Source organism: Desmodus rotundus, chromosome 1 (genome assembly GCF_022682495.2).
Source record: "Desmodus rotundus isolate HL8 chromosome 1, HLdesRot8A.1, whole genome shotgun sequence".
Lineage (NCBI taxonomy): Eukaryota > Metazoa > Chordata > Mammalia > Chiroptera > Phyllostomidae > Desmodus > Desmodus rotundus.
Genome location: NC_071387.1, coordinates 62,698,794 through 62,725,394, shown reverse-complemented (window position 1 = coordinate 62,725,394; position 26,601 = coordinate 62,698,794). Strand labels below are relative to the sequence as shown.

The 26,601-nt window shown below is 37.4% G+C and overlaps 1 protein-coding gene across 5 annotated transcripts in view; it reads right to left on the bottom strand.

Moving 5' to 3' along the window:
* CCDC171 (coiled-coil domain containing 171) overlaps positions 1-26,601 on the bottom strand; it is a 293,962-nt gene that overhangs the window by 131,092 nt on the left and 136,269 nt on the right. For all 5 annotated transcript variants that reach the window (XM_071221606.1, XM_053924635.1, XM_071221605.1 and 2 more), the window contains 3 exons: positions 8,594-8,823; positions 7,722-7,904; positions 73-258 (listed from right to left, as the gene is read on the bottom strand). In XM_071221606.1, the coding sequence (XP_071077707.1) occupies positions 73-258; positions 7,722-7,904; positions 8,594-8,823 (599 nt within the window). The remainder of the gene's footprint in view (positions 1-72; positions 259-7,721; positions 7,905-8,593; positions 8,824-26,601) is intronic.

Here is a 26,601-nt window from a genome sequence, read left to right as displayed (position 1 = left end):
GAGATGGGCAGGATTCCCTCAAGGGCCCACACCTAGGGGAAACAAACCACGGTGCAAGGACTGTTTTCCTACCTTTACAGCTTCTCCGAGAGTTTGGTTTTTTTCCGCTTCCTCACTGGAATGCAATTCAAGCCTATAATTCAACTCCTGCAGTTGCTGTGCCTGTTCATTCAGTAGCATTTGTGCCTGCTGTTCCCGAAGTAATGCATTATTCAGTTCTTCGCATGCACTCTCAAACTTCTCATGGGTGATCAATTTCTAAAATAAGGGAAAACATTTAATTATCAGCTATCTGCATTTTGTGGCATTTATTCTCCAGAGCTGTATTTGCTAACATAAAGAGTATAACACAAACATTTGTAAATGTCTGATACATGACAAAAATATAATTTGTTTTTCTTAATTTCATAAACCAAGATTTTAAAAAAACATCACTTTGGTTTTTAAAGCACAACAGCCATACTTCCAAAGTTACCACATTTAGTTAAATAAAATCTTAGGAAACTTATTTCAAGTAAATCCACAATGCTCATTTTAAGTCTTTGATACATGACCATGTTATACAAAGATTATGACAGTGGGCCCTGGCCAGGTAGCTCAGTTGGTTAGAGCATCACCCCGATATGCCAAGGTTGCGGGTTTGATCCCCAGTCAGGGTGCGTACAAGAATCAACCAATGACTGCATAAATAACTGATGTTTCAAACTGATGTTTCTGTCTCCCTCTCTCTTTACCCCTTACCCCCATCTCTCTCCCTTCCTCTCTCTCTAAAATCCATAAATAAAAAAATTAAAGATTACAATTGTGGGAATTAAAGCCTTTAACAAGTTTCTATGCTTTTAAATGATTACCTGAAAGTCCGACCAGTGTAAGCCACCCTCCAGGTTTCCCTTGTAAACACCCCTCCTTGGAGAGTCCTTACCAAACCACCCCTACTGACTCACCACAACTCCCCCCTTCATATCACCTTCCACTTTCTTCGCAGTCATCATAGTTATCTAAAGTCATCTCACTTTTTCATCACCTGTCCACACCTGGCCACCAACCACACTGGGAAGCTACTTCATTCAGCTTCCTCACCCAACATAGAGAAGAGTGCCTGGCACTCAGTAGGTGCTCAAGAGAGATTTGTGGAATGAAGGAATATTCATATATAAACACCTGCACAATAATACACAACTCAATTTTTATATCATGACTACTTCGGAGAGCAGTGCACTCTGCTCTGGAATAACTAATGACAATTCTAGACAAGGGTCATCCCTTCAGGGATGTGGAATCCAGGGAAGAACCACTACTGTTATCTCCTGTTGAAAACATTTAAACAAAGGAAAATTAATTACAACAAACAAGAGATATCTTGACATCTTGATCTCAAAGTGAAAGGAACAGGAAGTTTTCACAGAAGGTAACCTGAGAAATACCGGTGGGAATATAAAGGACACTGTGCAGGCCACGTAATCACAGTACCTTTCATCAATTTAAAAGCAATACCTTTCCCACCATTGAAAAGAATTTGCAGTGAATTAATATCATTAACCACAAATAAAAAGGAAATTGATTTGGATTTTTTAAAAACTCTAGCGGGGCGCCGTGACTGGGCGGCTCCACGGGTTGGAGCATCATACCGCGCCCCTAAAGGCTGCGGGCTCCATCCCAGTCAGGGCGCGCACCTGGGTTGTGCATTTGATCCCCAGTAGCAGCATACAAGGGAGGCAACAGATCAATGTTCCTCTTTCTCTCTTCCCCCAACTTTCTCTCTCACCAGTCACCCCCATCCTTCCTTTCTCTCTCAAATCACTAAACATATCCGCAGGTGAACATTAAAAATAAATAATAAAAAACCTAATGGGGGCCAGGAAAAAATCCTATTGATTCTAGGCATCTGAAATATGTAAATTATTATAGTTGAATGTTGACTTTACCTCTGAATTTCCTAAATTTGAGACAAAAGTGGAAATATTCTTAGTTATAGTTTCCTCTTGGGCCAATAAGAGCCAGCATGGGATTCAGGCAGAGAGAAAAACCTGCTGGAACTAAGTTTGCGGATAAACTTATTACATGAAACTTTCTATACTATAATATGTAAGTACTCAGTTCTACTTTGGCACCAGGTATCTGGCCTGCTACCTCCTGGTAGCAACTGTCTTTTACGATTATTTGTCTTTTCAAAGGTGGATATAACACATTCCTCAATACTGATTAAGTTTCAAAACAAAAGTATAGCATAAAACAGATTCTTAATTATTAACCTAAGTTAATACAAAGTAATGAGAATGAACACACGGCGCATAGGAAAGATGCCTCATTTACTGAGTGTCAACTAGGAAAGACACATCTAATACACTGCTGATATGTGTGATATCAGCGGGACCTGGCCGGTACCAGGGGTGAGAGCAGAGCAGAGGAGGGGCTGAGCGAGGGACCTGCAAGGAAGCAGGGGCAGTATCGGTACCCCAGTAACCAAGCTAGCACAGCGCGTGAGGGCATGTGCTTCGCGGAGCATGCAAAAAGCTGGTGAGACGATTGGCTAAGGGAAAAGCCCTCCTACTCCCTTCCATCCCTGGGTAATGGCGAGCCCAGAGGACACAGCTGCACGTGACCACAGAAGGTCAACATGGCAGCCAGGAGGCCAATCCTATCAGTCTTGTCTGGGAAGAGGACGGGATTGGCTTGGCGGGGGGGGGGGGGGGGGGGGGGGGGGGGGGGCCGGACCCTCCTGGAGCAGAATTTGGGGCTGGGAATTTTAAACTGAGGGAAGGGAGAAACACCCTCTTCCTCTGGGATCCACCTGGCAGATGTGCTGGCCAGGGCTGCACCTCTTCCGGCCCTGGAAGCCACGAGGAAAATGCGGCACCAACAACACAAGCAGACCCAAGGAATGAGGCTGAAGCTGGACAGCAACCTGCTTAACCGCCTTGGGTTCCAAAGGTCAGATAAGGATGGAGCCTGGGGAATTTGGGGCCTTGTTTTGGACTTTGGTCCTTTTAAGAACAGTTGGGTTTGTGTTTTGCAGAAGCAACAAGCCTGGAGATGGGGAGTCCTCCATCCTCCCAAACTATGCAACATTCTATCAGACTTCTTTCCTTCCCCACCAATCTTTGCCTCTGGAACTTGTCTGTGGGTGGCAGCTGGACCCACTTTTGCTCAGTAATGCTTAGTGTTTAAATTTTAGGAACACATCTTCTTAACTCCCTCTTAACTACTGCCTCACTCTCCACATTATCCCATTACAATTAAACCTTCCACTTTTACAACACCAACTATAGAAGCTCCTCTTGGCACTCCAGTTCCATTTCAACTTCTTCATATCCCTCTAGTTCCTCCAGCCATAGCACTCTTCCGGGATGGGTGAACCAACATTTCTGTACTTCTTCTAAGACTTGTGTTATCTTGTTATAAACTGCCACTGCTTGCCAACGCACCACTCTGCCCTTCAGTCTCCTTGACATCTATAAATCAAGAGTCCCTGACATTTTGTAGGAATTCTTCCCACCCCTCCAGAATTTCTCCTCTACCAGAAAACTTAGCTAATTTTAACCTCTCTCTTGTCCATCTATCCCTTGCAGAGACTGCCTCAATTCCACTCACTCTCCTGCCAGTAAACAAGAAAACAAGTACAGCAATGTAGAATAAGGAAAAGAGGGTGTGTGAAAGCAATTTTAAGGAGCTAATAAACCAAAATATGATCATGGCAGCTCAGCTGTGTAAGAACAACTGTCAGTGGATGAACATGCTATTCCACAACACGGGGAGTACTGAGCAGCTTTGGCAGGCTGAATGGTTCCTTTTACATTACAATTTTAGACCAAACCAAACAAGTTACTATGTTGTCGTCCTACATAGTTTGCCTAAAATCAGTGAAAGATGCATGGTTGCAGGCATACCCTACAATTTTTTAAGAGGAAAATAATGTCTTCCTCCCTGATCTATTACATTTTTAATAAAATAATCCTTTATTATAAACACAACTGGGTATGAGCATTAACCACTATAGTGAAACGGTTAAAAATACGAGTTTTGTAGCCTGACTAGCCAGGTTCAAATCCTGTCATTTCCATTTACTGTGTGACTTTGGCAAATCACTTAGCTACTCTGTGCCTCATGTTCCTCATCCGTAAAATAAAGGTAATAATACTATTGAACTATTATTGATTTAACAGAAATAAATGAATACCCTCACGTGATTTAGGTGAATGCCTGATATATGAGGTCTGTCCAGAAGGTACCCAGCCATAGAATATGAAAAACATTTATTGAAGAAAATACAAGATACAAGGAACACTGTACATGGCACAATGATGTCTCAGTCCCCTTCACAGCAGGTACCTTGGGACCTCACACAGTTCTCCCAATTGCCATCAGCTATCCTGTTGTATTTTCCTGAATCTCATCGACGGTCTGAAATCTCTTCCCTTTCAAAGATGATTTTAGTTTTGGGAAGAGCCAGAAGTAGATGGGCGCCAAATCTGGGATATAGGGGGCTGGATAATCTGGGTGATTTGATTTGCCAAAAAACTGATGCATGAGCAGGCACGTTGCCCTGATGAAGCTGCCAATCACCAGTGGCCCACAGCTGTGGCCTTCTGAATCATCCAAAGGTTTCTGTGCAGGAATGTTCAAGCTTAATGCAAAATTTGATGCAGATTTGTTGCTTTGCTTACTGAGTCATTTTGAATGTGATGGCCACTCATGACACAGGCTCACTCATCGGGGTCTACCGCCCCCACTGACTAGTACAGCGAAGTCGTCATTGTTCACACATGCACATTCTAGTCCACTCTCCTTGGCTGCCAGGTTACATCAATGTGGTGCAAACTGTTCTCATTATATTAACAAAGGCTGGACTTTTTCCGGACAGACCTTGTATGGTTGACATATCATTAAATGTTAGAAATCAAAGCTCACTAACTTTGTGGACAAAAATGGGGCCACATACTAAACCTCCCCATGCAGGGGAGGCCTGCATGGGGAGCCTTGCAAACTCAGAGATGGTGAGTAACCACATACTATGACCTGACATTAAAACTCTGCAACTAAAAGTAGGTCATGGCAGGTAGTCATGTCCGACTCCTGTGGTGCCCTTGATAAAGGTCAGTCTTTACCTAACTGAGCCTGTCTATTGTCCTTTTGCATCTAAGGTACCTTACCTCTGAAATGTCAGGTTAATCTTCTCCAGACCCCTCAGGGCACAACTGCCTGCGCCAGGGCAGGAAACTACAGAGACCCTCATTGTTTTCTTATTCCCCACATCCCATTTGTGTGAGCTGTAAAGGTTAGTTATTAACTGTCCCGTACCCGCCAATGTAAAAGAAGCACGTGTCTCTCCATTTTACTTCTTACCCAATCCCAGGGATTTCCCCAGTTTGCTTTTTCCTGCCCTGTTAATCCACCATGGAGGGACTTCATGTAACCCTCCTCTAAGTCTCCTCCTTTGATTCAAATGTAGAAAATAACGAAATAAAGTGATAAACATTTTCTACAGATCTGGGTGTTTCTTACGTCAACAATTTTATACCTTATGTCAAAATATAAAAATTACATGTCTCATTTCCTCAGTTATTACTTCCATTAATTATATTTCTATTTCTAGACTTCAGCAGAAGGAAGTCACACTAAACATTTCCTGGAACATATTCTTAGCTTTTGGTGCAAGCCAGTTATTCACCCAAAGCTCTTACAAGAAGATTCTGTCACCTTCCAGCAACTTCAAACTCTCGTAACCTCTCTAGAAATTGAATCCTGACTTCTTCCAAACTAATCAAAATAAGATTTTAACCTATTTTCCTAATACTTAACTATGAACTAGAAAATCATATTGTATAGAATACCTAAAATTCTTCACATATATTCCAGGGAGCAACAAATATAAAGAATCTTCCAATTTTCAGGAAATACACTATTAGCTAAACCTTTCTATTTTAAATCTCGGATTGCTTCAATGGCTGTCTCTCCCCATGTTGGCAGACCATCTCAAGATCCCATAGTTAGTATGAGCAATTGAAAGCATATCAAAAGGAGAGAGACACAAACTGCAAAGGAACTGGCTTTTAAATGTATACACAACAGCTCCTTATGATTTAAGTATAATGGCAACAAAATTTGGGGGAAAAATTAAATGTCTATGAATGGGGGATAGTCAAATTTTGATATACCCATATTAATCTATGTAAAATAAAATTAATAAGTGACATAGGAAAATGTTTACAAGTGCTTTAAAAAAGTAATCTTTTAACTCTGTCTTCCCCTATGCACATACACACAGAGAAAATGGGGGAACAAAACACAACCACACTTCAAAAGTGATTGATTTGGCTTGTGAAGTTTGGAGGGATTTGAACTTTCTCCTTACACTTTTTTGTATTTTTATTTGTGACTATTATGTATTACCTTTATAATCAGAAAAAAAGGAAGCAGCTCATAAATTTTCTTCTCTGAGCAAAAGAAACTAAGATGATGAGGGGAAAACCGTGTGGTCTTTGGACATTCATCAAAAAGAAAACTACTGCTTATCTCCAGTCAGAAGGGAAATTCATGATTATCTGATGTGCGGAATTTATAAGAACTCTCCACCCTTTGAAGGTACAGCTGCTTGAAACAACACTTTACATTAGCAATTTACACTATCATAGGATTAATAGCTAAGCCACTATCTGCTGCCGTCACTGTTACAACAAATGTGAAAACTGCAAACTACAAATTAACCAAAGGATACATTTAAACTGAATTTAAACTTGCAAAATTTAGGTTTCCCAAAGAAGGGGGTACACAAAGTAGCTTTTTACTAGGTTTAAGAAAAATTTTATAACTATATTTATATTGCTACCAGCAGCTGTATACAGTTTTGAAGTTTCAGAATAATATTTTAACTCTGTATTCCTGTATCCACATGAACAACAACAACGATTGGTGAGTAACCCAACTGCAAACAGAGTATGTCGATCTGCATCCCGTTATGCTTCATGGATTTATACATTCCTGTCTTGATCTAATGTTATCTGCATATAGCCTTTCTTTTCTCTCCTGTGGTCTGCTTTCTGAAATAATACATATAAGTCCTTGACAGACAATAGACAAAATGAACATTTCTCTAGAAAAGCAACTTGATTTCATACTAATAACCTAATTTACTCAAAATATTGAATATCAAACAAAAAGAAAAAATTCCACCCCCTACTCCAAATATCAGGCTCCTCCATTGGGGATATTTTAGATTATTTATTATACATTTGGGGGCTTATTTGCTATAGCAGTTATGCTATCCTAACTTAATCTCTTTCTATACTTTCAGTCAGAGTATAAATTTTAACAGGATTATGACTTCTGCTGATACAGAATCAGTATTCCTTTAAGCATCTGGTATAATTTTTTTAATTGGGATATAATTCACACATAACACTGTTGTTTAAGGTGTACAATGTGTTAATTTGATAAGTGTATATGTTGAGATATGATTTCCACTAAAGCATTTGCTAACACCTCTATCATGTTGCTAATTATCATTGCTTTTTCATGGTGAGAACATTTAAAATGCAGTTTCCTACCAACTTTGAAGTATTTAGTACAGGTTGGAGTATTTCAGAAGGAAAGTGTTCTGAAGAAAAAGAAATATTAATGGGACTTAATTTTTTTAAAGATAATAAAAAATTAAAGAAAAATCTCTATATAAAACCAGAGGAGAGTTCACCCAAGCCATAGTTCTTTAAAGTATATATACTTACAGAGTGCTTAAATTCATTTAATTGTGTTTGGAGACCCTGGGCTTTATCAAGCTCCTTTTTCATTTCGGTCAAATTCCGTTTTAATTCTGTGACCTCTATGCGCAGGGAGCGGCGCTCCACTTCCACGGCGTGCAGCCTTTGCGTAAATCCAAACATTTGCTTCTGTAATGATGTTGTGCTTTTCTGGTTTTAAACAAGAGCAATTTTACATGAAGTAACTATAGATTTACTAATAAATCAGTAGCAAAAGCTTATTTTTTGTGACCAATAATTTGGCTTGTATGAAATGAACAACTGAAGAAACAATCTAGACGGCTAGAAAACAGAATTGACCATTGTTTACGTCTCACACAGTTCTGTTGCAGTACACTTAAAGAGCACAGTCGGTTCAGAACTCATGCCAGAACTCTTGTATTTTGATACTTGGAAACTTACTTGGAAGTAGTTTTATTTATAGTATTAAATGATCACAAGAAGCCCTGGCCAGAGTGGCTCAGATGGTTGGAGCATCGTCCAGAAACCAAAGGGTCAATTCCCAGTTAAGGCACATACCCAGGTTGTAGGTTCACGAGAAGGTAACCAATCAATGTCTGTCTCTGTCTCTGTCTCTGTCTCTGTCTCTGTCTCTCTCCCCGCTCCCTCTCTCCCTCTCCCATTCTCCCTCTCTCCCAAACCTTCCTCTCTTTCTGAAAGCAATGAGAAAAAAAGTGTCCTTGGGTAAGAATTTTTTTTTAAATCATATGAAAGATCACATGAAGTCCAAAGGAAATCTAGATATATTCATGTCCAACTACTTTAAACTACAAATAAGCCTGACTCAGAATTAAATTCACAAGTCCTAAAGTCCCCATTGAACACAATTTCATCCATACCAAAATGGGCACATGGCCCTGCAGTCCATATTTCAAGGCCAATGTGTTCACTTTATGAAGTCCACGGGCCAACCTCTGAACCAGGGAATCTTTTTCCACGTATGTAATACTCCGGCTACTACTGTGCAAAGGCAAACTCTCCATCGCCAAACTAATTTTATCCATGAGTTTTGCAAAAGAATTCTTGGCTGCACCGATAAGTAAATGTCCACAAATTCTAGAATTTGGATCTTCAAAGAAAGAAAAAAAAGACAGAAAAATGTAAATTGTCTCTTATTCATTTCACAATAATTCTAATAACAATATAATTTTCTCAATTTTGTAATTTCTACTCACCTGTAGAGATTCATTCAAAAAGTCCCCTCCCACTTTAATTTTTACTGTGAAAAAGAAATGCAGAAAATAGCCTGCCTACAAAACAATACATCTAAAGAAAATCTTCACGTATTTATTCACGGTATGTCATTCACACTGACCACTGTGATACTAAAAATTTACCATCACTCTCTTCTTTGTTTTAAAAATAATATAAATCCATTTTCTATTTCCAGCTACTGAAGCTTGTTATCTTAATGTTATACTATTTATATTCATAGACAAGAAACTATAATTTGCCTTATTCAAAGGCAATTAAAATGTTACAACTACAATTACTTATTTCCCCACAGGATTTTGGTAATCATCCCTCTCACTTTAATGGACTTACGGTCCCAGCATATCCAACATGGCCTGTTTACTGCCAGATTCATCAGGTCTGTAATTAATAATTGTGTTTCATGTTGATAAATAAAATTGTCAGTGCTCTTTCTACTAATTAGTATTCCAGATAACGGTTAATAGGTTTATTTATGCCTTAATAAAAGTCGTGTAATTTAGTTTTCCCTCTGCTAGGCAGGTCTTAATCTGTCATTACTTGTCTTATTATACCATCCGTGTAAAATGACAATCATGGGGAGATTATTTAAATTCAGTAGTATACCATTTCAAGAGCCTCTGATTTTAGATTTAATTTAAATCTTGTGTTTACACCAAAAGCACAAAAAGGTATATCTGGCATGTTTTATCCAATAAAAAATGTTTTATAATTCTAAGAATATGTGGAGATGATCAGTCAATGCCTTCTGCATAAACAGCCATTTTCACTAGAGCCCTATATTCAAACATTTGAGGCTTTATTTCTTTTTCTAAATTTGTATTTATTTCTTTTTTTTTTTTTTTTAGAGAAAAGGGAAGGGAGGGACAAAGAGAGGAAGAGAAGCATCCACGTGCGAAACAAACATCAATCAGCTGCCTCTCGTAGGCACCCCAACCCAGGACCGGCCACAAGCCAGGCGTGAGTCCTGACTGGGAACCTGACCTGCGACCTTTCAGTCCATGGAGATGCCTTCCCGCTCACTGAGCCACACCAGTCAGGGCAAGCCTTGTTTTACTTCTTTTATTCCTCCATGTATAAAAGGAAAGTTTTAAAATTTATGTAGCCATCAGAATTTGAAAACCATATTGCTTGGAAGTTATTCATGAAATGGATATTATTAATTGGATAAAAGCACAATATCTTCCATGTAGAATTTATTTCTAACTGTTACTGAATATATGGCTTCTAAGAATATATAGTAAATGTAAGTTTAATCCTATGTACCTCTCATAAACACACTCTCTGAGAGAGAACACAGATGAGGTATAATTAAAATACACAGTTCCTTTATTAACAGATTCCTTCAATAAATCATGAATAAAAAAGAATTTAATAGCTTTCTATACAGTCAACATATAATGCAGAGCACTGAGTTAAAAGAATTATTAAACTACAGTACACATTTAATAGGTCACTGTTAAATAAATAAATAAATAAATAAATAGTGAAGTTTATTTTACCTATAACATCCAACATAATACATCATTCCAGTGCCTAATATATGTATTTCCCCAACTGGCCTTGAACTCCTAAGCTGTGTCTTTTTTAATCTTAATAACCTCTTTTTACCTTTACTGTGCCAGTCTAGCATATGATTTTTATGTTTGTTGGATTAAATATATTTCTTTTTTACTTCCATAGAAACTACAACAATGCTGAATACAAGAACCCATTCAATACCAAGAGAAAGTAGTTATTACATTATGGTATGTCAAAAGTTATTCTTCCTAAGTAAACATTATTTATTGTTTTAGGAAATTTTCAGGAATATGAACGTAATTAATTTTTCACAAAGAGCTTTTAAAGGCAAAATTTACCTACAATTAAATTTTAATAAATGGTGTTTTTTGCAATATCACAGAAATGTGTTGTGTAGACACCAATCACTATGAAAGGTGGAATTAAGTGACAATATAATTCTGTAAGGTACTCCTCCGCATTTGTAAGAAGTAGGAAAGAGGCATACGCTCAAGTTCCTGACTGCTGACTCTCTACGAATTACAGAAAGAGCACCAAATAACTTATGCTTTGATGAGTAACAAACGTTTTCACAACACTCTTCACATTATATAGTACAGGGTACAATTAGTTTAGTATTAAATAGATGAAAAAAACAAAAACATCCTCTACTGATATAGTTGTAGAGTTATTTGTATAACAATACAGAAATAAGAGAAAGAAATAAGGTCACTAAAGTTGTTCATACTTAAGTTTATCTATTATTGCCCTCACAGGTGTGGCTCGGTTGGTTGGGTTTCATCCCACAGAGCAAAAGGTCGATGGATTGATTCCCAATCAGGGCACATGCCTAGGTTGTGGGTTCAGTCTCCAGTCCGGGCACATATGAGAGGCCGCTACCAATGTTTTTCTCCCCCTCTTCCTCCGTTCCTCGCCCTCTCTCTAGAAATAAATAAATACAATCTTTAAACTTGCCTAGATTATTTAAGTGTTGGACTTACTACATTTAACAAATTCTTGTTCATGTTAAATCCATTGTTAATCACTTGCCCCTGTTTAATAGCATGTGTGTTTCAAAAAAGAGGAAAACCCTACATTTTACCATCACTTTTTCAATATGAGGGGCAACATTCCACTTCTAAGCTTAAAACTTCACAACAAATTCATAAAGAATGGTTTCAACTAGCAGATCTAAACCTGTGGACTAGAGATCTCAGGGCAGGGGAGAGGGAGGCTGAAAAGTTATCTTCACCACTGTCAACTGCAGCAAGTATTCTCATTTTGATCTTTATTTATACCTGAAAAACGTACACAGCACGAATAGTATGTGCTCATGATAGTGTGAGCAATAAATTAAAAGCCCATTAAAACATTACAGAAGCCCACTGCTACTAAAAATACAATTATCATGCAGAGAAAGAGAAGTCTACAATATGTTTTCTTATTAAAGTGAAGTCGTCTCACTCAGAAAGATTAAGAAACACTCCTTTAATAAAAAATGAGTAATTATTTAACTAATATACATGTAAACATGCAATTAGCTATTTAATGTAATGTTAGTCATGACTATAATAATCATTATTAATAATATAATAATAATGAATGTTAATAATAATGTCAACAATGTTAACGTTAGCTGCATTTCAGTCCGACTCAGTATACATCGTGGGAATGTTTTGTCACCCGTGACATCTCCACTTCCCTTGCCGTCTCCCCCACGGCCTGTCCTCAATACTTCTGTAACTATTCAACAGCGTCTGTGGCCATGGCTAAACCTCATCGACACTCTTACAAGGGTCTCTCTACTCTTCTCCAGTCCTTCTCCTCTTCAATCCATCCTCCACTGTAAAGAAAGTGACTTGTGAAACACAAAAGGATCTTGTCACAATCCCTGCTTTTAAGCCACGCAGGCTCTCTTCAGATCTCAGAATACATTTCAGACTCCTTAAAACTTGCTCATAAAGCCCTACATGATCTGATCCCTGCTTACTTTCCCAGGAACACCTTTCACTACTTCCCTGTCTATAAGCAGCTCCTTTCAAGGGACCCCAACACATCACAATCTTAAAACATTCCTCTAAGCAAAAATAATGCTTCTGTCTCCAAATTGCTAAAAACTGGGAAATATGAATGTGGACATCAGTTTTCGAACACGGGAGCCAATCATTATAAAATGCTTTCTTCAAAGCAGTGTTCTATCTAAAAATTTTTTAAATCTTATAAAAACAGCCCAAAATACTATTCAAAAAAGTAATGAGAGAATTTGTCTGACCATATTTTAAAACATCAAGACATACTCACAAAAACAGCAGTAAGATGCTGGTACTAGAGGGGATTACAGGAACTACTATAAAGGACACATGGACAAAATCAAGGGGGAGGGTGGAGGTGGGTTCAGCTGGGGTGGGGTGGAGGGATGGGGAGAAAAGGCATACAACTGTAATTGAATAACAATAAAAATTTTTAAAAAAAGAAGAGATAAGGAGACTAATGAAGTAGACTGCAGAGAGAGGAAACAGATCAATGTACTTAAAATAATTTTATATATACTAAGTGGTATATCTCAATTCAGTGGGGAAAACATGGATGGTGGAACTGAAAAGAACTGGGACTAGCTGGTCATCTGAACACAAATAAACCTTAACCATTTCTTAATTACTTACACCAAAAATAATTCTAGATAAATGCAAGTTTAATATAAAAATTGAAAATACTGGACTAAAATGTGAGCAATACAACCCTGAGCTAAGACTAGACTGTCCAAGTAAATCACCAAAAAGAACACTATAAAGTAAATGATTAACAATTTTATCCATATAAAAATTAAAATATAAACTGTAAAAAGATATTTACATTATATATGTCAAAGTTTTAATATGGGTGGTACAAAAGTTCTTATAACTCCATAAAAGACACCATCATATAGAGACATAATGAGATAATTTGTGAAGAGTACAAATGGGTGTAGAACAAATGAAGATATGAAACATCACAGTGAAAAATTGTCCATGTGTCCTTTATAGTTATTCCTGAAAATCCTTCACACTTTTGTGCCCATTATCCCCTCCCATCTCCCCTCTGGCTATCCCTTTGTTCTTAATTTCAATGTCTCTGATTATATTTTGCTTGCCTGTTTGTTTTGCTGATTAGGTTCCAATTAAAGGAGAGATCATATGGTATATGTGTTTTACTACGTGGCTTATTTCACTTAGCATAATGCTCTCCAGTTCCATCCATGCTGTCACAAAGGGTAGGATCTCCTTTCCGTCTGCTGCATAGTATTCTATTCTGTAAATGTACCCTAGCTTTTTGATCCATTCATTTACTGATGTGCACTTAGGTTGCTTCCAGCACTTGGTTATTGTGAATTGTGCTGCTATGAACATTGGGGTGCATAGCTTCTTTTGGATTGGTGTTTCACGGTTTTATATATAATCCTAGCAGTGGAATTGCGGGGTCAAAATGATGTTCCATTTTTAGTTTTCTGAGGAAATTCCATACTCTTTTCCATAGTGGCTGCACCAGTCTGCATTCCCACCAACAGTTCACTAGGGTTCCTTATTCTCCACAACCTCTCCAACACTTGTTGTTTGTTGCTTTGTTTATGATGTCCCCTCTGACCAATGTGAAGGGGTATCTCATTGTGGTTTTAATTTGCATCTCTCTGACTGCTAACGATGCTAAGCATCTTTTCATATGTCTCTGGAACCTCTGTATGTCTTCCTTGGAGAAGTGTCTGTTCAAGTCTTTTGCCCATTTTCTAATTGGGTTGGACAAAACCAAGGGTGCGTGGAATCAGGGGAGGGATGTGGGGATGGTTGGGGTAAGGAGGAAAAGGTGGGAAGAAAAGCCAGAAAACTGAACAACAGTAAAATTTAGAAGTATTTAAAAAGAAGAAAAAAATCATAGAAAATGTTTCTATTGTTTTGTAAAATGAACTAATTTTTAAAGCTTTTAAAGAAATTGTAATTAGCATCAAATTAAAAAAAAGAGGATTAGTGGCACATTGTACCTTCTACCTCATCTGTTTTAGAGACAGTGCTGTAATAACCACTGCCTTCTAGGACTGTTTATCATGTCAGTAATTATGATGATCACAATGATGATATTAATAAAAACAAGCCTTGCTATGGTCATACTTAAAAAAAAAAAAAAAGAAAAATTGTAAGTAATAATATAGTTTCTTTTGCCTTTCAAATCTATAAAGATGAAAAAGACTGTCAAAACTTTGTATACCAAGGGCATTATGAAGAACTCAGAGCTCTCAATACTGTTCATGGGGGTGAAATGTAAAGCAATTTTTATAAAAAACAGACTGGTAATACTTCCCTACTATAAAATATGCAAACTAATTTCTTGGGAGTATAGCCAAGGAAATAATTGTGTAAGTGTAAAATGATTTTAAACACAAATGTTGATTACAGCACAGTTTACTATTGTTTAAAATAGTGAAAAAATAAGAAAAACACCAGTTATCCATCAATCAGGAATTCAAGTAAATTCCAGTGTGTTTTCACACTGTAATTACAGTATTCAATACAACTTATACCAAATGTGGGTCAGCATGTGACCAAATGCAACTACTGATGCACACTGACTTTACTGACATGAGAAAGACATTTACTTTCCATTGAATAGACTAAAGGTACAATGAGACATAACTGCATGATTCCCTCATATAAAACTGTGTGTATACATATATGTTTCTACACATGCGAGGAAGATTTGTACAAATCACCAGTGGTAACAATGATTAGGGATAGTCCTCTGGGAGATTTTTATTTCTTCTGTTCAGGTTTCTGTAGTGTGTGAAATTTTTACACCAAACATGAGCACTTTTACAGAAATAAAACTATTTTTATAAAGCCCTATGTACTGTCTTCATCATTCATTCATTAAATAGCTAGCTATAGAGTAGCTCATGTATATAAAGGCACTGTGTTAGGCAATGGAGATGGGGGACCTACAACACTGATTGATAATCAGTATGTCTTGTTCCTATCAGTGTTATTTATAAATAATACTATAGGTATAAATTCCCGATAATAGAACTTACCCAAAAAAATATCGTGACTAAGATGATATTTGGGGAATGATTATCTAAAGCAGGGTTCTTGGTCATTTCTGTGTTGTGGATTCCTTTAGTAGTCTGGTAAAACTTATGGATTCACTTCTCAGAATAATACTTTTAAATGCATAAATCAAAATATAGAAGATTACAAGGAAAGAAAATTGTATTGAAATGTAGTTACCAAAAATTTAAGTTTATTAATGTAGTAAATTTAAGACAACACATTTACAATATAGACTAATTAAAGTTAATGTAAAAAAAAAAAAAGACATAGCACAGCGAAAATCATTACGTAGCCAAACTAAGAACATTCAACTATGAAGTGATCTTCAAGAAGGCATCATGTATTTCATGATGGACATCAAATTGTTTTTTATTTTGTTATATTTAAAAGCTATGAAAATCCTGATTCACAAATATATACTGCTACAAATGTAATTAAAGTTTCTATGGTTCACTTTATAAGGTAGAGGTAGGCTTCTCTAAAATGCCAGAATTCCCCAAGGCTTTTAAATTCGAAACCTACTGTGGTAAATTTTTTGTCCTGTCAGTGAGTCCATCTTTGGCTTAGGTCAACATATTCAATACAATTTATACCAGAGAGAAAATGGGTCGTGAATCCTTGGTTCACATGTGATGCTATGGCATGGCATTGGAATTTACATAGTCATGAACACTTCCAATAATAAATTCTCCATTCAAAAGTTGTTCTTAAAAATTATGACAGGTAGACAGATCTTCCAAACAAAATATCAACAAAGATATTGTGGCATTGAACAAGGCCCTAGATGAAATGGACTTAACTGATATATATAGAGCCTTTCATCCCAAAGAAGCAAAATACACTTTCTTTTCAAAAGCACATGGAACATTTTCAAAGATACACCACATGACAGGACACAAAACAAGCCTCAACAAGTTCAAGAAAATTGAAATCATATCAAGCATTTTCTCTGACCACAAGAGACTGAAAGTAGAAACAAACCTCAAGGAAAAAACCCCAAAACACTCAAAAACATGGAGATTGAATAGCATGCTATTAAACAATGAATGGGTGAAAAATGAGATTAGGGAAGAAATCAAAAAGTTTCTGGAAACAAGTGGAAATGAACTCACAACAATCCAAAACGTATAGGACGCAGCAAAGGCAGTCCTGAGAGGGAAGTTTATAGCGATACAGACCTACCTAAAAAAGACAGAAACATTTCAAATAAACAACCTAACCCTACAACTACAAGAAATTGAGGAACAACAACAAAGACAACCCAGAGCAACTACAAGGAAGGAAATAACCAAGATCAGAGCAGAATTAAATGACATAGAGACTAAAAGCATAATTGTAAGGATCAATGAATCCAGGAGCTGGTTCTTTGAAAAGATAAAATTGACAATCCTTTAAGCAGGCTCATCAAGAAAAAAAGAGAGAGGACTCAAGAAAACACAATCAGAAATGAAAGAGGAGAGACTACAACTGATACCACGGAAATACAGAGGATTGTAAGAAATTACTATGAAGAACTATATGCCAAGAAATTTGAAAACCTAGATGAAATGGACAAATTTCTAGAAAAATATAACCTTCCAAAACTCAATGAAGAAGCAGCAGAAAGCCTGAACAGACCAATAACAGCTGATGAAATTAAAACAGTAACCAGAAAGCTTCCAACACACAAAAGCCCTGCACCAGATGGTTTCACAGGAGAATTCTACAGAGCATTTAAGGGAGAGCTAACCCCCATCCTCCACAGATTATTCCAAAAAATTCAAGAAGATGGAAGACTCCCAAACTCTTTTTATGAAGCCAACATCATCCTAATCCCAAAACCAGATAAAGACATAACAAAAAAAGAAAACTTCAGGCCAATATCACTGATGAATATAGATGCTAAAATTCCCCCAAAAAACATTGGCAAACCGCATCCAGCAATACATAAAAAAGATCATACACCATGATCAAGTGGGATTCATCCCAGGGATGCAAGAATGGTACAGTATTCGCAAATCATTAAACATAATACACCACACAAATAAAAGCAAAGACAAAAACCACTTGATCATATCAATAGATGCGGAAAATGCATTTGATAAGGTACAGCACCCATTTATGATAAAAACACTCAGCAAAGTTGGAATAGAGGGAGCATTCCTCAACATAATAAAGGTCATATATGAGAGACCTACAGCCAACATCATACTCAATGGACAAACTTAAGAGCTCTCCCACTGAGATCAGGAACAAGACAAGGATGCCCTCTCTCACCACTCCTATTCAACATAGTATTGGAAGTCCTAGCCATAGCAATCAGACAAGAAAAAGAAATAAAAGGTATCCAAAATGGAAAGGAGGAAATGAAACTGTCATTGTTTGCAGATGCCATGTTAGTGTACATGGAAAATCCTATAGACTCCACCAAAAAACTACTTTACCTAATAAATGAGTTTGGCAAAACAGCCGCAAAGTCAATACTCAGAAATCAAAGGCATTTTTGTACACCAACAATGAAACATCAGAAACAGAAATCAGGAAAAAAATCCCATTTGATATAGCAACACGAAAAATAAAGTACCTAGGAATAAACCTAACCAAGGAGGTAAAAGACCTGTTCTCAGAAAACTACACAACATTGAAGAAAGAAATTAAGGAAGACACAAACAAATGGAAGCATGTACCATGCTCATGGATTGGAAGAATTAACATCATCAAAATGGCCATACTACCCAAAGTGATTTATAGATTCAATGCAATCCCTATTAAAGTACCCATGACATATTTCACAGATACAGAACAAACATTTCAGAAATTTATATGGAACCATAAACAAATCCAAATAGCTGCAGCAATTTTGAGAAAGAAGAACAAAGCAGGAGGGATCACAATACCTGATATCAAACTGTATTACAAGGCCACTGTCATCAAAACAGCCTGGTACTGGCATAAAAACAGGCACATAGACCAATGGAACAGAACAGAGAGCCCAGAAATAAACCCAAGTCTCTATGGTCAATTAATACTTGACAAAGGAGGCAGGAGCATAACATGGAGCAAAAACAGCCTCTTCAACAAATGGTGTTGGGAGATCTGGACAGCTACGTGCACAAAAATGAAACTCGATCACCAACTTACACCATAGACAAAAATAAATTCAAGGTGGATAAAAGACTTAAATATAAGTCGTAACACCATAAAAGTCCTTGAGGAAAACATTGGCAGGAAAATCTCAGACATTCCACGCAGCAACATCTCCATGGATATGTCCCCTAAAGCAAGGGAAATAAAGGAAAGAATAAACAAATGGGACCTCATCAAAATAAAAAGCTTCTGCATGGCTAAAGAAAACAGCATTAAAATGAAAAGAGAACCAACAGTATGGGAAAACATATTTGCCAATGATACCTCAGACAAGGGTCTGATCTCCAAAATATATAAAGAACTCACACGACTCTACTCCAGGAAGACAAAAAAACCAATTAAAAAATGGGCAAAGGACTTGAACAGACACTTCTCCAAGGAAGACATACAGAGAGGCCCAGAGACATATGAAAAGATGCTCAGCATCACTAGCCATCAGAGAGATGCAAATGAAAACCACAATGAGGTACCATCTCACACCAGTCAGAGTGGCCAACATAAACAAATCAACAAACAAATGTTGGAGAGGATGTGGAGAAAAGGGAACCCTAGTGCACTGCTGGTGGGAATGCAGACTGGTGTGGCCACTGTGTAAAACAGTATGGAATTTCCTCAGAAAACTAAAAATGGAACTGCCCTTTGACCCAGCAATTCTGCTGCTGGGATTATACCCTAAGAGCCCTGAAACACCAATCCAAAAGAACCCATGCACCCCAATGTTCACAGCAGCACAATTTACAATAGCCAAGTACTGGAAGCAACCTAAGTGCCCATCAGCAAATGAGTGGATCAAAAAACTGCGGTACATTTACACAATGGAATTCTATGCAGCAAAGAGAAAGAAGGAGCTTATACCCTTTGCAACAGCATGGATGGAACTGGAGAGCATTATGCTAAGTGAGATAAGCTAGGCGGTGAGGGACAAATACCATATGATCTCACCTTTAACTGGAACATAATCAACAGAAGAAAAAAGCAAACGAAATATAACAAGAGACATTGAAGTTAAGAACAATCTAACAATAGCCAGAGGGGAGAGGGGAAGGGATAGTGGGGAGAAGGGTTTTTAGGAACTACTATAAAGGACACATGGACAAAATCAAGGGGGAGGGTGGAAGCAGGGGAGGGATGTGGGTTTGGCTGGGGTGTGGTAGAGAGTTGGGGAGAAAATGCACACAACTGTAATTGAACAACAATAAAATAATTTAAATATAAAGAAAGAAAGAAAAGAAAAAAATTTTTTCTCACTCCTTTAAAAACAATACAATGAGTACCTGGTATTTTTAAAAATCCAGGAAAATTACAGGCAACCAATCTTCATCAAAAACTTGTTTCCTGGGGAAATAAGCTTAGATTGTAACAAGGAATGTGTTTGTCACGAACAGATCTGAAACCCTAGGAACATTCATAGAATCAGAATGTTGGAACTGAAAGAGAACTTAGAGGTCAATTTAAGATATTAGGGAGAGGTTATTGCATTCTTCTCAAATGCTATTACGTAAATTGTCTCAGGAGATAGGGATTAACAAATCTTGCTATAACTGCTTTGATTTAAATCAAGCCAAATAAAATGATATTGTCACATGAAAAAAAATTATGACAGGTAAATAAATTTTAATTTAGAAACCAAAATACTGTACACTGTAAAATTTTTCAACTTTCCTATATGCTTGAAAATTCTCATAATAAAATGTGTGAAAAATATGAAAAATTGCCAAAGTACTAATAAAAAAAGTCACAAAATAAAAAAAATTCAATACTTTAATGTGGCTCCTCAAATAGGCACTAGTACGTGAAGTACCAGAAATGATACATGGTCAGCTTGGACTGTTTCAATTTCAGTTATAAGTAAAGTTATATAAATAAAAACATCCTCTAAGTTACTTCTTTTCAAACTTTACTGTGCACATAAATCATCTGAGGGTCTTGCTAAAACGCAGGTTCTGATTGATTAGCTCAGGAGTGGAGTCTGAGGTTATGCATTTCTAACACTTTGCCAGTCAAGGCTGCTGCTGCTGTCCGCAGACCACACTTGGAGCAGCAAAGCTCTTTTTACTGTATTATTTGTTAGGGTTCAATAAAGCCTTGAAGCTTATAAATACATACCAATAACTACCTATTAATAAAAAATATCTTTACTTAATGCTTTGAACTTCCTAGGAGTGAAACCTCAATGTTATGCTGAATACAACCTAGATTTCTGAGTTTTGCCTGAAAGGGTTGCTATGACCTCTAGAAAGTTAGCTCAAAGTGTACACAATGAAAAAACTTCTGAGTAGTAATAGCAGGGGTATGTATGTTTTGGTCATCTATCTTGTAGATAATTAAGATTCAATTATAATTTAAATGTGTAAATGTGTCACAAAATGTATTAACATTCTACTCAAATCCATATGCTTCTGATATTGTTCAGAGATATTTTAAAGTAAATTGGCATGTTTGTTTCTATCTTGAGAAATTCAGTCTAGAGCACTCATTTGAAAATATTCAGATACTTAAAGGGTTCTTTAGTCCATTCCCATAATGACTGATACTCCAGACCTTCAGTGGAAGTAACATTCTCCCCTGTTTGAGGTAAATGATCTCTTGCAGGCACACCATTTGGATACCTGGAAAAGGTAATTTATCTCAAGTAGGCAAACACTTTAATGAAAGCAGGAAGGTTGCCACCTGTCCAGTATTTACAGAGACAACACGGACACTGGGGTCCTTGCCCACTGTCTATCACGACATCGTTAAAGTTTAAGAAGGTAGCAGGGGCAACTACCTTCAGCACTTTCTAAGCAGTGAACTTAAGCTAATTAACATATTGAACTTGTAGTTTCATGACAAGGTTTAAGGTAAAATACCAGTATTGCCCAGTATTACTTTAAAGTGTGAGACATCAGTATACACAAAAAAGAGATAAAACAACAAATAGTTATTGGACAATTACATATACAATGGAATTAGCTAAGCTGGTTACATTTATTCCTAATGACCCTCTGAGCCAAATAAAATGATATTGTCACATGAAAAAAAATTATGACAGGTAAGTAAGTTCTAAGAACTGTCTTTTTCAGAATTTCAGAATTTTCAGATTATTTCCTAAAACAACTTGCCATTTCACATCCCCAATTCATTGAAAGAATTAAGATACTGCACATAACATTAGATCACTCAAGAGACATGAACTGATTACAAATCAAAGCTGAACTGATACTCCTGATGCCCGTGGTATGATGAAAACACCCTATTGTGAACTGGTCAAATAAATTATAGAATGAGTAACTAATAAATACTATCCAGGCATTTAAAATCATTCTCTAGAAAAATATTAATAGAAATGGAGAGAAATCCTCAAAAAATATGACTTCTTTTAAACTAAAGCTATAATAGTATATCGTAGGCAAAGCACAGCATCACTTCTGTGATATTCTGCCCAAAATGCATAAGCTGAATGTCATGATTTGGAAACAAATCAAAATGGAGGGTTATTCTACAAATAAATGGCGTATAATCTTCACGGTCATGATGGTCACGGAAAAAACGATAAACTCTTCCGTGCAGCGGAAGACGAAAGATACATGACTAAATGCAACACAATTCTAAACCAGTGCTTTCGCTGTGAAAGACGGTGGGGACTAGCATGGAAGACAGAATGGGGTCTGAATGGTAGTAACGTGTCAGTGTTGGTTTCCCGATGCTGGTCATTGCACTCTCGTTAGGAACAGGAACGTTTTTGAAATGCACGCTAAAATATGAGGAAGTAATGGGAAATCACGTCAGCAACTTGCTTTCAAATAATTCAGGAAAAAAAAAAGTTCTCTGTAGTGTACTTGCAACTTTTCTGTAAGTTTAAGGTTATTTCAAAATATTTTTTAAATAAAAATATAAAACAGTATGTGGTCTATGATATTTACAAGATTTATTAGTCTGCTAGTGGACAGATGGGTGGGGGGCAGGATGGATGAGAAGGAGGAAGGCAGGGTGGGTAGACAGAGAGATAAAGGGATAAAAGAGATTGGAAGGACATATACAAAAATATTAACAGTAACTATTCCTGTATGATGGGAAACTATTTTTCTGTTATTGTTCTTATCTTATTATTTCCAAGTTTTCTGAATTGACCAATTTTCTTTTATAACTGGGGCAGTAGACATGGAGGCAATTTGTTGTCTAAAATCTGAATCCTCTCTATTGTAGACATTGTTGATTAGCGGATCCATCCCAACCACAAACTCTCCCTTCTCTTTTGCCAACTTCCAGCCAGCCAGCTAGGGATAACCATGCGATCCAGGTCAGGCCTCCGAAACAACAGCAGAAAGCTACCAGGGGGCTTGCAGGGAAGCTTTTGCCTTGCTGATATAAAGGGATATATTCAACAGCCATGTTTTCATATTTTAACAGCTTTCTCAAAATATAATTCACACACAATACAATTCACCCATTTAAAATCTACAAATCAGTGGTTTTTAATATATTCACAGAATTGTTTAATCATCATCACAAATAATTGTATAACATTTTAGTCACCCCCAAAAAGAAACACTATACCCATTAGCAGTTATTTCCCAAGACCCCCAACCACCTACCCAGCATTAGGCAGCCACTAATCAACTCTCTGTCTCTAGATTTACCTAACCAGGCATCTCAAATATAGGCATACCCTGGGGGTATTGTTGGTTAGGCTCCAGACCACTGCAATAAAAACGAAAATCACAGTAAAGCGAGTCACACAAATTGTGCTGTAGTGCACATGAAAGTTATGTTTACACTGTACTGCAGTTTATAAAAAATGTACAATGGAATTATGTCCAGAAAAACAATGTGTAGTGTTTAACCTTAAAATACTTCACTGCTGAAAATGCTAACCATCCCCTGAGCCTTCAGTGAGTCATAATCTTTTTGCCCGGGAAATGTCTTGCCTCCCGTTCACGGCTGCTGACTGATCAGGGTGGGGGCTGCCGAAGGTTCAGATGGCTGTGGCAATTTTTTAAAATAAGGCAGCAATGAAGTGTGCTGCATGGATTGACTCTTCCTCTCACGAACAATTTCTCTGCAGCGTGTGATGTTGTTTGACAGCATTTTACCCACAGCAGACCTTGCAAAACTGGACTCAGTCCTCTCAAACCCTGCTTCTGCTTTATCAACTAAATTTACATAATATTGTAAGTCCTTTGTTACTTCAACAGTCTTCACAGCATCTTTACAAGGAGTAGATTCCATCTCAAGTAACCACTTTCTTTCCTCATGTGTAAGAAGTAAGTCCTCACTGTTAAAGTGTTATCATCATGAGACGGCAGCAATTCAGTCACCTCTTCGGGCTCCACTTCTAATTCGACTTCTCTTGCTATTTCCACCCCCTCTGCAGTTCCTTCCTCCACTGGAGTCTTGAACCCCTCAAAGTCATTCATGAGGGTTGGGATCGACTTCTTCCAAACTCCTGTTAATGCTGACATTTGACCTCTTCCCATGAATCACAAATGTTCTTAATGGCATATAGAACGGTGAATGCTTTCCAGAAGGTTTTCAGTTTACTTTGCCCAGACCCATCAGAAATCACTAACTATGGCATCTATAGACTACAAAATGTGTTTCTTGAATTATAAGGTTTTAAAGTCAAAATTACAACTTGAACCAAGGGCTGCAGAATGGATGTTGCTTTAGCAGGCATGAAAACAACGTTAATTTCGTTGTACATCTCCATCAGAGCTCTTGGTTGACCAGCTGCATTATCAATAAGAAGTAATATTTTGAAAAAAATCTTTTTTCTGAGCAGTAAGTCTCCACAGCGGGCTTTAAATATTCAATAAGCCATGTTGTAAACAGATGTGCTGCCATCAGAGCTTTGGTGTTCTATTTATAGAGCATGGGCAGAGTAGATTTAGCATAATTCTTAAGGGCCTTAGGATTTTCAGAATATTAAATGAGGATTGGCTTCAACTTAAAGTCACCAGCTGCATCAGCCCCTAACAAGAGACTCACAATGCCCTTTGAAGCCTTGAAGACCAGCACTGACTTCTCCTCTCTAGCTATGGAAGTCCTAGATGGCACCTTCTTGCAATACAACGCTGCTCCGTCTACACTGAAAATCTGTTGTTTAGCGTAGCCATGTTCATTCATTATCTTAGCTACACTTTCTGGATAGCTTGCTGCAGCTTCTACATCAGCACCTGCTGCTTCCCCTTGCATTTTTATGTTAGGGAGACAACTTCTTTCCTTAAAGCACACGAAGCAACCTCTGCTAGCTTCAAACATTCCTTCTGCAGCTTCCTCACCTCTCTCAGCCTTCATGGAATTGCAGAGGGCTGGGCCTTGCTCTGGATTAGGCTTTGGCTTAAGGGAATGCTGTGGCTGGTTTGATTTTCCACCCAGACCACTAAATCTTTCCTTAACGGCAATAAGGCTGGTTTTACTTTCTTATAATTCATGTGTTTACTGAAATAACACTTTTCATTTCCTTCAGAAATGTTTCCTTTGCATTTACAACTTGGCTGTTTGATGCAACAGGCCTAGCTTTCAGCCTGTCTCAGCTTTTGACATCCCTTCCTCACTAAGCTTAATCATTCCTAGCTTTTGAATTAAAGTGAGAGCTGTGCACCTCCTCCTTTCACTTGAACGCTGAGAGACCATTGTAAGGTTACTAACTGGCCTGATTTCCCTATTGTTGTGTCTCAAGCAACTGGGAGGCTCAAGGAGAGGGGAACAGGGAACGGCTGGTCAGTGGAACAGTCAGAATGCTCACAACATTTACTATTGATTAAGCTCACCATCTTATGTGGGTGCAGTTTGTGGAGCCTCAAAACAATTATAATGGTAACATCAAAAATCACTGATCACAATTACCATAACAAACATAATAATAATGAAAAAGTTTGAAATACTGCAAGAATCACCAAAATGTGCCACAGACACACGAAGTGAACGAATGCTGTTGTAAAATGCAGGGTTGCCACAAACCTTCGATTTGTGAAAAACCCAGTAAATGCAAAGCATAACAAAGTGACCCATGCCTGTAAAGGGAATCATATAATATGTGATGTTTGGTGACTAGCTGCTTTCACTTAGCATAATAATTTCAAGGGTCATCCATGTTTGGTATGTATCAGTACCTCATTACTTTTTATGGCCCAATAATACTTCATAATATGGATATTTGTCCATTCCTTACTTGATGGACATCTGGGTTTATTTCTACTTCTGGCTACTGTGCATAATGTGCAATGAACATTCATACAGGTTTTCGTATGGATATATATTTTCATTTCTCTTGGGTATATTATGTCTAGGACTAGAATTGCTGGCTCATGTGACAACTCTGTTAACACTTTCAGGAACTGCCAGACACTTCCAAAGCAGCTGTTTCACTTTTCACTCCCAACAGCAATGTACAAATACCTTCATACTATGTCCTTCCACTTTCCTTCCTGCCAACAGGTAACCCTGATGCCTGAAAGTAGAGTAGCCAGCTTAAAACTAGGAGGCATGAACATGAAGATGCCAAGGATGGCAGAGCAGAAAGACAGTCCAGACTTCTGCTTTCGTCCAGGTTTCCTGTTACTTGAGAGGAAAAACCTGTATATCATTGAGCTAGTTAAAGTGGGGTCTTCTATTAGTCATAAACAAAGCAAACCTTTGATGCCCCCAAACGTAATAACCTTACTATACTCAGAGGAGGAAATTTCTCCTTGATCTTCATATGCTAATTTATAACAAAACCATGTTTTAAAAAGTTAGAGCTGCATGAGATATGTAAATTGTCTTGAAATTTTAAGATAAACTATGGTATTTTCATTGGATCTACTCAAAATTTTTATGAATGTTCTTTATTATTCAGTTAATGCAATAAATCTTATTAATAATTGATTATTTGAACTAAAAAGCAAGCAAAATAATAAACAAAGACTACTGTATTTCTGGACTATAAGATGCACCAGACCATATTGCAGGTT